Genomic DNA, 12,654 nt, shown 5'->3' on the forward strand with positions numbered 1-12,654 from the left:
GAAATACTGCTGTCCTGACAGTTTTTTCCCGGTCAACATCACCATGGACTGGTAGTAGAGTCAATATGCGAGAAAAAACACCTTAACCCCCACAAAATTGCTACAGAAGGTTTTTTAAAATTGTTTCTGCTACTCTTGGAATAACATCTAAAGTCTATCAAAATCTGACTACCTAAAAGCTGTTAAAACTGGGTCAAATCCAAGATGGCCGTTTCTGATTTCGCACTCTGTAAAATGAAATCAAATTAAATTAAATGACTATTTAGACCAGCCAAATGTTTAAGAAATAAGTAAAACTCATTTGGGTTTTGCATATGGTAATTGCATAATCTTTCTGTTACGTCAGTGACTTAATAATTCAAAAATTCAAAATGGCCACTATGGTTCATTGGTAGCTTATGTAATCCCATGGGAATTTGGTGATAAAAGCAAACTACTATTTTAAGATGTATACGGATATTAAGGATACCCAATATAACAAAAACAATCCTGATTTTCATTTGAATGGCCATAGAAAAACAAAGTGACTGCCAACCTACATGTATACATTGACAGTATATGGGAAATGCACATATAATTAGTAATTGGCTAAGTAACAATTATAGTATAATAGTGCAAAATGTTATAGTAACATGCCATTTTGCATGCAGGTAGGAATAAAATTTGATATAGGACCAACCTGGCAATGACCCCTATTGGCCAGGTGACGTCACAATTCAATATGGCCACCAATTAACTAATTTGTTTACTCCGTTCGTATCGCATTCAAAAGTGCAAACTTTAAAATATTAGATCCAATGACACATTTCAGACAATATCATTACTATTTATGTGTTGCTGTTATATATTAATCCTTATTTATTTTCAAATATGAATATGTGTCTAATAATAAATGCAAAACCAGGTGCAAGCCTTTCTCAAGATGTATTCCTACTTAGAGTATAATGATGAGGAACAATTAACAATTTCTGATCTGAGGTTTAAATGAAAGCATATTTATGTTGTAAAGATTCTCTTTTATGTGGAAAATACTACCTTGAGAACAAACTAAAGGAACTCTACTGATATTCCATATACTTAGCAGAAGGGGAAGCACTTCATGCCTTAGTTTACAGGATCCATGGCTTTGGGTCCGATCTGGTGATAGAACAGACATTGATGCGATCTCTATAGGGTACTGGCAGCCTGACAAGAGGAAGTGGAATGACAGAAGAATAGCGTGCATTATGGACAATGTCTTCTCCCACATCTGTAGAATACAATGATGCAATGTAGGATTTCAACAATCGGTCATATACACCACAAGGGCACAACACAAGGAATCCACTGTAGCAAATATCAAGAGAGATTTGTCTAACTTGGAGAAAATAAGTTTTAAAATGGTTCCCTGCACGCCATTCTCCACAGACCATCTTAAAGAAGCATATTAAATGGTGTGGGAAATGATGTGATTGTGCATGAATTAGTTTGTTGGAAAGAAAATCATAACCAAAATGATAGGACAGCCCGCATACATGCATTCAAAAGGAACGACAAAGCCGAAACCCTCCGAAACGTATCTGCTGTCAAGATTGCTCGTGACGGAACCAATGAGAGAGTTTCAGTTGTGTCCCGATCAGGAGATCTTTCACTGGATGAGTCCTTTCCCGCCTGTCCTTGCTTCACGTATCTTTGGTGTTGGAAAGATGTCTGCTTTCCAAAAACTTGTTAAAGGAGATTCTGTCCTGAAATCATGTGCAAATGCATCCCAGTTTACTGTTTATCTGGCCTGACATTATTGTAAACTTGGGAAGCCAAGCTATGGCTATCCTGTGTGGGGTGAGGGTGAATCTACAAATCCCCTTGTATACTTGTGCTATAACATTTTTAGTTAACAAAGTGGTTGCAGCAAAATCTTTTGTTGCACTTGAACGTCTTCCCCCAACAACACCAACCAGATTCCACTGCCTCAGAGTTTACTACCAGATCCAAAAGGAAGGTAACATGGATCCTGTAAACTGGGTTTGGAAAGCTGAGGACAGTCACTTAGTGCCTATATTATCGACACAGAATGCTGCTCCTGACAATCTCCTGAAGGTAGTCCATTGCAACTGCTCAACTGCCCGCAGAACACCCCGTTGTAGCTGCAGAGGCTATGCACAGCTGCTTGCAGGTCATGCCAACTTGAGTCATGTGACAACCCGCACAACCATTTTATGGATGAACAAGAAATGATACTGAAATGATAATCGGAGTGTTTTCTTATTTAATTGGTCTTTTCTTTCCGTGGCCTGTACCTGTGGTTCCTAGTTGGCAGATGTTTACTTTGGACGGTCACCAGCCAAGGTTTCTAGACACCAAAAAATATGTGCACGTTTTACTAAGATCACAGGGTATTGTGAGGTAGCCGCGCGGCCACCCCTTAAATGATAATAGACATTATCAGCCGTCCTGCTACCTTACTGTAAATAAGTATGTAAAACCCTTGATTAAGTAGACTTTCCCCATCTAAAATCACAAAACAGACCAATTACATAGTTCCAAAGAAAAGCAAATTATCACTTGGGTATCGCGAGTGGTCGTTTTTACTCCCAACGTAAATATTTACCAATAGGCTTAATAATATGCATTTTTTCTTTTGATTTTTTAAAGAGAAAAATACTATAACCCCATTTCATTCTATTAATGCAAATTGAAATATATTTAGTTAAATAGTTTATTATATTATCAAGTCATTTATGTTGTTTTACAAGCCAGGCTGATAAGAGCAAAGCGCCTTGTAAATGACTGCCTTTGTTTACACTGTTCATACTGGAGTTGGTCGGAGCTGATGTCAGTTCGCCCCAGGCTACAGTTCCGGACTCATCTTCGTTGTGTTCCACCTGAATACATTACTATCACTAGTCTAGTATCAGGTTTATAAGGCTTAAATTATATTATGTATTTGATGATGCAGATGTTTGTTCATGTAATTAATGTATATTTATCTTATTGTTACTGTAGATATATGTAATAAAAACTTTTAAAATGCAGACATATGCATGGCACAGGCCATTAAAGGGACATTCCCGAGTTTGCTGCATTGTAAGATGTTTCCGACTAATAAAATATTTCTACGATTAAACTTACATATTAAATATATATTTTTGTTTAGAATATCAGTGTCTGTATATTCAATGTGTTTCTGGTCGTCTTAATATTTGTAAGAAGCTCAAACAAAATCTGTTTTAGGAAATAAAATGAAATTTGACCTAGTACAAATATTAGAACGATCAAAAACACGTTTAATATACAGTCACTAATATTTTATGCAGACAGATATATTTGATATGTAATTACAGTCGTCAAAAAGTCTCTGTTAGTCACATTCCCAGTCTGGAGCTCCACGCGGTAAGACGTGTTTGTTTCGCTTGTGCACACTGCACTTGCTTTCGTGTGCTCGACTTGTGTGGGGGGGGGGGGGGGGGGGGTTGGGGGGTGGGGGGGGGGGGGGTGGGGGGGGGGGGGGGGGGGGGGGGGGGGGGGGGGGGGGGGGGGGGGGGGGGGGGGGGGGTGGGGGGGGGGGGGGGGGGGGGGGGGGGGGGGGGGGTGGGGGGGGGGGGGGGGGGGGGGGGGGGGGGGGGGGGGGGTGGGGGGGGGGGGGTGGGGGGGGGGGGGGGGGGGGGGGGGGGGGGGGGGGGGGGGGGGGGGGGTGGGGGGGGGGGGTGGGGTGGGGGGGGGGGGGGGGGGGGGGGGGGGTGGGGGGGGGGGGGGGGGGGGGGGGGGGGGGGGGGGTGGGGGGGGGAGGGGGGGGGGGGGGGGGGGGGGGGGGGGGGGGGGGGGTGGTGGGGGTGGGGGGGGGGGGGGGGGGGGGGGTGGGTGGGGGGGTGTCCCTTCATTTCGTTGTTTTTGTCAGCTAAATGAAGTTTTCTACTGGGATGTATGCGGCCATTGGAACTGATTGAACGCTGGAACGCTTCTCGTTTCGACAGCCTGCACCACCAGGTTGGATTCTTTTTTAGCGAGATTTCTTGCCTCCACGTCATTTCTCCGTCTGACTGTCGACTTGGTTTTTTTCGTGACTTATATGACGGCCATTCTGCAGAACGCCACGGTTGTTCGCGTTTAGTCTCTACATGTCCGAGCCTGTCCTAGCAGCACTGGAAGATTGACCGCCCGACTCTAAGAAGAAATAGGAAGCGGGGTCGGCCCCTACTACTCTTTTTCTAGACTTTACTTTGTTTTATTGTGATACCATCTCGTATCCTTCGGAGTCAGGCCCGTCCACACCACTATACCAACCCATGATGACTGCACTATACCCTAGTCTGATACTCTCTCTCGTTCAGACGGATCCGGCTTCTCAAGATCTGTATTTCAGCACAGCACTACACCTTCAACGTCTGTCAATCTAGGGGTTTTCTTGACGGGATATAACATCTCGTCCCTTTAAGCTGTGCACCCAAACGGCCTTAACGAGGCCACTCGCGTGGACATATCGATCGGACTTTAAACTTTTAGATCAGCGTTCAAAATTTTATGTCGAAATTACTTCTTTTTTTTAAATATTATTAAATAGTCCGATCCTCTCTTCTTTCTCTTATTTAATTTGGGACTGTCCTTCTAAAATGCTCCAAATTATATAAATATTCGGCCGAGCAGTCAATTCTTTTTCATTTTTGGCTTGTAACCTTTTTTTTTTTTTTTTTTTAATCTATTAACTTCTTTACTAATTGTTATTTTCAAAATTCTGCCCATTTTCACAAACAAATCACAAAGTTATCAATATGCATAAATTATGTAAAAATACTAACATTTGGTCATCAGGACACATATACATGTATAATATTTTTGTGTGATTCTCATTACCGGGTAACATCTTATAAAAAGATGGCAAAAAATTGCTGGCATCCAGCTAGTAATGACATCCCTGATAATTAATAGTCCTGTCAGCACAACCAGCCCTTCTCCCTAAACAGTCCTGTATTGGCCCCCTGATTGCTAATTCACTAAAACTTTTGACACCTGTTAAAGGGACGCACCCAAGTTTTTAAACACTAAGGCATATTTTGGACTATTATAGCAATTTTTGATAAGTGAAATCATACTTTACTCAGATTTTATGGTTCAGATTATCAATTTCCGTACATTCGAAGTGTTTTTGGTCATCCTGGTGTTTTTATTATCAAAGAATGCATTTCTCATCTTTTTTAAATCGCACGTGCGTCAAAGAAGTACCAGTTATGGAGTCAAGTTTTAGTCTATTTTTAGAGGGTATTTCAAAGTCACACACTCATGTTTCACTCAATTGTATCTTAATCGCAGGATCGAACCACCTCTGTGGATCCATTCGACTAAATGTTTTTTTCTCTCATTCCAACCAATGCATCACAACTGGTCAAAGGCTGTGGTATGTGCTTTCCTGTCTGTAGGAAAGTGCATATAAAAGATCTCTTGCTGCATTAGGAAAAATGTAGCGGGTTTCCTCTGATGACTACGTGTCAGAGTTACCAAATGTTTGACATTCAATAGCCGATAATTAATAAATCAATGGGCTCTAGTGGTGTCATTAAATAAAACAAACTTTAACTTTTTTAATAGAATTAAAATATAGTGGAACAAACATTCTAAATGTACTGCTAACACAATTATACATGTCCTCTAACGGGACCAACAAATTTGCGTCTCCTAAATTCAAGGGCCATAATTCTGTGAAAAATGAGTAAATCTCCATGAAAATAAAACTCCATCTATAACAGTACAAGATAAAGCTATATACAAAAATTCCAGCTCAATATCTGAAGGCATTGTGAATAAAACAAATCTGGAAAACTATATGCGGGACAGTTGGACAGACAGAAGAATGATGACGAAAAACTAAAGTCCCCTGCGGTTGGACTGGTAGGTGACTAATAATGAGTTTTATCCTGCCACCACTGTTTCTATTGACAGATTATGATGACCAACGTATACTAGCAGATTATGACTTTTGACGTCACTCATTACAAAATTGGTCATTTGACCTCTAGGTCATTGTAAAATGTGGATGAAATAACAGAAATAATAGCTTTTCCCCTTAATTGTTATGGTCTGCAGGATAAAGATAATAACTAGTTACTGATGTCGGATATCTGCTTTATCCTGTTCAGGCCGAATTTCCCATTCTCACCGTCACAGGATAAAAGAGATATTCGACGCCATGCATTAACTAGTTATTCTCTATAGATAGTAGATGAGATAATCGCATATATATGTACGGGACATGTTTGGTGTGTTTCCATCAGAAAACTCTTCAAGAGCAAAGTCAACTTAAGACTGATTGTTAATGGTTTAGTCCTGGTATTATTAAGTCACTGCCATCATTAAAATTCTTAGAAGCCATTCGCAATTTTCATAATCACTATGTCATTTTGATGAGCAAGTAATATCCTCGTCAACAGTTTTCGAGTGATTAAAATAGTACGCTGGCAATAATCCCCTCTGAAATTTGTGCCAACACTCAAAGGTATGGTTTTGGAATGAGTGGGTGAAGGTGTTTGTTTTGTTTTTCAGTTCTTATAAAAAATTATAACCTTCCTCAATACATGTGTACAGGATACCTTCTGAACTGCAATAAAAAGCCTCAAAACAATTCCTGAGAAAAACAATAAATAACTATTGTTAAACTCGACAACAATGTTAAAGGGACTGTCCCAGGTTTGCTGTAACTGTTAAGATGTTTCGTATTAACAGAGAATTTTAACGACTATATAGAGGATACTCCCCGAGTGTCTTGTGATATTATTATTTATCAGCACTCGTGGATAAAGTATAAAATCCGAGGATTTTTATACTTTTATCAACGAGTGCTGATAAATAATATCACAAGACATTCGTGGGGTATTCTTTTTATCATCCATTATCACTTTTCATTTACTACAGTGTAAACAATGTCAGTAATGTGGGTTGAATGTCAGTATATTTGGCAGCGGTATGATAAAAGTGCATATTAAATACAGTTTTCTGCATAAAATATTACTGGCTTTATATTAATTGTATTTCTAATCATCTTATTGTTTGTACTAGATCAAACTCCATTTTATTTCCCAATATACATACACTATGTTTTCATACATATAAAATTATTGGAAAACCAAATCCTGTTTGAGCTACTTACAAATATTTGAAAGATAAAAAAAACACCGACATTCTAAACAAAAATCGTATATTAGAAACTCAGGACAGTCTCTTTCACTTAGACAGATATTGTCAATGTTTTAGCACTGGAATTACGAAGTTACTCACACAACTAAAACCCTAGAGGGGCTGTTCATACTTATCAACATTGTTTTACGACCATTCAAACCATACTTGTTTTTTGGTACTCGCCTCCCCCACTCCCACTCCCCCCTTATAAAAGCAAACATCAATATAACCAGTAACATGTTCTTCAACATGTTTTGTTTGCTTAAAACCGTATGCTGGAACTAATCCTCATTAACGTATCATTTGTACACTCATAACAATCTTGATAACAGTGAAAGGCCCCTTTAGATGGCTCGAAGGACCGCAATATGCAGAAATCACTTTTCTTTGTACTTAAACTTTAACAGTGTAACGTAACAACATGATTTAGCTTATTTCATCCGCAGCTTCCATCTTTCCACCCATCACTCCATCTCTCGTTCACTTGGCGGCAGTCAAACTCGGGTTTCCCCAGCTTTTTGTTCACAGTGTTGTGAAGTCGACAAAGCCACTGAGACAAATTGTCCTGACTGGAAACACCGGTAGGACTCCCGCTTCAGACTGAAAAAACAACAACACAAAAACATATTTGACTCTATATTGTTCAGCTACAATTAACATATTGTTAAGTCTGTATCACACCAGAGTATATGTAAAAAAAAAGTGCAGTCAAACTTCTATAACTAAATCTTGAAGGGGACGAGGAAATAGTTCGAGTTTCAGGGAGTTCGAGTTTTTAATATCAATATATATGAGTTCAAATTTGAAACTGCATTGCAGCTGGTTGATTTCACGTAATATTGTAAGTGTGCACTTCGCTGCCTACCTCTGAATTCTATGCATCCCTATGCATCTATGAAGTAAACCAGACTGTGTCTGTAATTATTATGTAGCGAGGCTCTCCACCACGTACGAACACCTACAACCAAACATAGGATCATTTCATTCCGCTTAGTCGGCAATCTATTATTCTGTAATTATCACCTTAATCCTCAACAGCCAAGACCACCAGAGACAGGCGCGCTTCGCATGATTGACATGATTGACAATACATTCGGAAACGACAGTTTGATCAATCCACATGCATCAAGTTTTAGAGATGCATACTCTATTAAATCTTTATGGCAGGACCAAAGAATTAGGTCGAGAGATCGAAGTTATCGAGAGACTGAAGGTGGAGTTATCGAAGTTTGACTGTATATTTGAAAATAAAATAAAAGTTTGATGACTAGAAAAGTCTTACATATACTGACAATGATATTCTAAAACAAACTTTCCAAATATATTTAAAATGTCACTGAAAAAGTTCTGTTAGTCTATAGATACAAGGCTCGAAATAGTGGCCTGTGACCCCCCCCCCCCCCCCCCCCCCCAAAAAAAAAAGAAAAGAAAAAAAAAGCCATTGTTTTTCAAGGAAGGAAATGTTTTATTCAATGACGCACTCAACACATTTTATTTACGGTTATATGGCATCAGACATATGGTTAAGGACCACACAGGTATTGAGAGAGGAATCCTACTGTCACCACTTCATGGGCTACTCTTTTCAATTAGCAGCAAGGGATCTTTTAAACGCACCATCCCACAGACAGGGTAATACATACCACAGCCTTTGATATGCCAGTTGTGGTGCACTGGCTGGAACGAGAAATAGCCTAATGGGCCCACCGACCGAGTGCTTTACCACCGGGCTACGTCATGCCCCCTTTCTTTCAAGAGACAGATGCATGTTTGATTATGTCATCTGCTTTATAGATTGTGATTCTGTTACATTTTAATTCCATAATGTTCTAAAATACACATGTACATCTTGGAGGTCCATATTTTTCATACACTGTCCCAAACTCTCCTCTCACACTATACTGTCTTATTTCAAGCAGGCCATAGTTTTTCACTGCAGGCCATATTTCTTTTAGCCTGGCTACATTTGTATTTCTAAAAACTATCAACAAGCCATATTTTATTTGCTATTTTGAGACCTGAGATATAACTTATAGTGGCAGCAAATTCAGAGCAGTCTTCTTAACATACATATACAGTAAAACCAGTATTAAAGGGACATACCTTAGTTTCAACCCATGAAAATTAACTAAACTTAACACTAAGTTTAGTTAATCTACAAACCTGTAACACATTTGTTTTTTAAAATATGAGAAATGCATTTTGTGATATTAAAAACACCAGGATGACCATAAACACTTCGAATGTACAGAAATTGATAATCTAAACCATAAAATCTAAATAAAGTATGCATTCAGTTATTAAAAACGGCTATAATAGTAAACAAATATCCCTTAGTGTTTAAAAACTTGGGTAAGTCCCTTAAATATAATATGCAGTGAAAGTCATAACTCTGTACAAGGCATCTGAAAGACAAAACAATTAGTGCAGTGAAAGTCATAACTCTGTACAAGGCATCTGAAGGACAAAACAATTAGTGCAGTGAAAGTCATAACTCTGTACAAGGCATCTGAAGGACAAAACAATTAGTGCAGTGAAAGTCATAACTCTGTACAATTGAGGCATCTCAATTTCAAGGATTCTCAGTGACAAAACATTGCCTGCTTTTATCTGTAGATAGTCGACTCGCAGAACATAAACGATCTCATCTTAAAATGGCTTCGCTCCCAGATGGCGATTGTGTCCCAGGAGCCGATCCTAATGGACACTAGTATAGCAGAAAACATCGCCTATGGAGACAACTCACGGGTTATCGATATGGACGAGATCATTGCAGCCGCCAGGAAGGCCAATATTCACAACTTTGTGCAAAGCTTACTCGAGGTAAGCCGCGTTTAAAAATCAGGGCCTCGTTTTACGAAGCGATCATAGTACTAAGATCACCTTAAGAGTATAAGGAATGTAGTTATGCACTTAAAGGTAAACTAAAACAGTGAGCCTTGTGTTGGAAAGATGCATACCCGGACCACCAAAACATACTGGCACTTTAATGATGTATATTATTACAGAACATAGCAATGCATGACTATTTCATCATCCCGGAAAAACAGGTAGATTTGTTTCTCTGGTTCTAAGGCTCATTCCTGACATAGGGCATATTCACTGGAATGGAACAAAATGGCTGCGCCCGTTACCTCTAATAGCTGTCACATTTAACCGTTTTATTAATTAACTATAATAATATACTTGTTGATATTAAGCAATAATGTGCATTATATATCGTTGAATATGTATACCAGTCCAAAAGCCTTACTTAAGCATTCCTTTAAGATGATCTTAACGCCAATATCGCTTCGTAAAATAAGTGCCTGATCGGCATGAACCGATGGGGGGGGGGGGGGGGGGGGGGGGGGGGACTGGGAGAGGGGACTTTGCCTATGTACGAGACTATGTAAAAACACATTTATTACACTCTATATAAATAAAGATATAAATCAGGCTTGGGCCTCTCCCCACTAAAGACTGTGCCACCTGCACTAAAGAATTCTCTCTCTCAACAAATTGTCGAAACAACACCAAATAGCCGTAGTTAAAAATGTGCTGAGGTGTTGTTAAACAAACATTCCTTTCCTTTCTCTCATTCTCTAGATCAAAGAAAGAAATGTTTTATTTAACGACGCACTCAACACATTTTATTTACGGATATATGGCGTCAGACATATGGTTAAGGACCACATAGATATTGAGAGAGGAAACCCGCTGTCGCCTCTTCATGGGTTACTCTTTTCGATTAGCAGCAAGGGATTTTTTATATGCACCATCCTACAGACAGGGCAGTACATACCACGGCCTTTGATGTACCAGTCGTGATGCACTGGCTGGAGCGAGAAATAGCCTAATGGGCCCACCGACACGGATCGATCCCAAACCGACCGCACATCGAGCGAGCGCTTTACCACTGAGCTACGCCTTTGAGTATCAATAAAATAACGATTCCTTTCTTTCATTTTAGGGTTATGATACAAATGTAGGCAGAAAGGGGACACAACTGAGTGGAGGTCAGAAGCAGAGAATTGCTATTGCTAGAGCTATTGTCAGAAATCCGAAAATACTTATTCTGGATGAGGCCACCTCTGCCCTGGACAGCCAAAGTGAAAGTGTCAGTAGAGATCTTTGTTTACTGTGTTGTCACCAGAGACTGTTTTCCTATACTTACAAATGTATATTACATTGTAATATCACTCTGCCTCCTTTCCTTTCACTCCTTGGAATTCCATGCATCTTATTTCTTCCTGATTTGAAAGCACCTATATTTCATTTACTGTCCACCTCCACATCCCAGCCTTGTCTCTTCAAACGTGCAGTTACTGGTCTCTTCTGGCCATCTATGCTATTTCCCATCAAATTTAGCTTAGTCTGACCATTTGAAACTTTGAAATAAAATGCTTAGAGTCACGTTTTCAGAGCAATTTAATGTTGTATATTGTGGATAATGAATTTAAAAGAGCCAAAAAAGTTATTAAAAAATCAGGGCACTTAAACAGACGGAACCCTTTCTGGATTTTCCAATTGATTCCTTAAAAAGATCTACAGCATTCATTATTCCAATTGCAAATCCACAGTACTGGTCAGTATTCATCATTATTTCAGCTACTCGCAATATTCGCAGTATTTTGATTATTAATCATGTTACAGATTGATAGAGCACGGGCCTGATATGCAACATGTTATGGAATCAATCGCCTTCCTCGAGTACAAATCCCCCATCACATATAATGTCCCACGACTGGTGCATCAAACACCATGGTGTCTACTGTCCTGAATATGAAAAAAAATGTATTCTTTAATTTTCAGTAGTAGTAGCCTGAATGGGTGGGATTTGGCTCAGTCGGTAGAGCACTTGCCTAAGGTGCATAGATTGCAGGATCGAATCCCCCGAGGTAGACCCATTCTCTGAATGTTTTTCCCTCATCCCACCCAGTGCCCCACAAATGGTATATCACATACCGTGGTATGTTCTGTTGTGTATATGGGAAGGTGCAAATAAATGATCTTTTGTTGTTAATGAAACACTTCAACAGGATTTCCTCTGAAAACTGTGTCACAATGACCAAATGCTTGATATCCAACAGCCAACGATTAATAAATCAACATGCTCTTGTAGTGTCCTTGAACAAAACTATCTTTTAACTTTTTCTTGCCCATGTTTCAGGTTGTCCAGAAGGCCCTAGACGAGGCGCGAGCTGGTCGTACATGCATTGTAATCGCACACCGACTGTCCACCATACAGAACGCTGACGTCATTGGGGTGCTCCAACAAGGGCATATGGTGGAGTTTGGATCATATTCAGAACTCATAGAAAGGAAGACAGTCTACTACAGAATGCACAGTGCTCAAAAGAGAAAGAAATCGTCGTCATCTGATGATGATGAAAACGTTTAGAAACAATGATGAGGTGAACAGTGTTAAAACAAAAGCATCTTCTTCTGATGGGATTAAATACCACAAACATACTACTATAGGCAGTGGTACAGTGTTAAAAATAAACAAGAATAAATCTTGTTTTGATG

At 39.6% G+C, this 12,654-nt stretch overlaps 1 protein-coding gene across 1 annotated transcript; it reads left to right on the top strand.

Annotated features, from left to right (window-relative positions):
- Positions 1-1,983: 1,983 nt before the first annotated feature.
- LOC121381489 (ATP-dependent translocase ABCB1-like) lies at positions 1,984-12,526 on the top strand. Its single transcript, XM_041510808.1, has 5 exons — positions 1,984-2,076; positions 8,182-8,370; positions 9,760-9,966; positions 11,096-11,242; positions 12,296-12,526. Exons 1-5 carry the CDS (start codon positions 1,984-1,986, stop codon positions 12,524-12,526), a joined length of 867 nt encoding a protein of 288 aa, XP_041366742.1.
- The last annotated feature ends 128 nt before the right edge of the window (positions 12,527-12,654 follow it).

Source organism: Gigantopelta aegis, chromosome 9, assembly GCF_016097555.1.
Source record: "Gigantopelta aegis isolate Gae_Host chromosome 9, Gae_host_genome, whole genome shotgun sequence".
Lineage (NCBI taxonomy): Eukaryota > Metazoa > Mollusca > Gastropoda > Neomphalida > Peltospiridae > Gigantopelta > Gigantopelta aegis.

What these genes read in the sequence shown, in the direction of transcription:
- LOC121381489 (XM_041510808.1), top strand. Translation starts at nt 1,984, where the DNA reads ATGGATCCTGTAAACTGGGTTTGGAAAGCTGAGGACAGTCACTTAGTG. An exon ending in CTGAAGGTGGAGTTATCGAA is followed by an intron (nt 8,371 to 9,759) that starts GTTTGACTGTAT and finishes TTTTATCTGTAG; the next exon opens with ATAGTCGACTCGCAGAACAT. An exon ending in TTGTGCAAAGCTTACTCGAG is followed by an intron (nt 9,967 to 11,095) that starts GTAAGCCGCGTT and finishes CTTTCATTTTAG; the next exon opens with GGTTATGATACAAATGTAGG.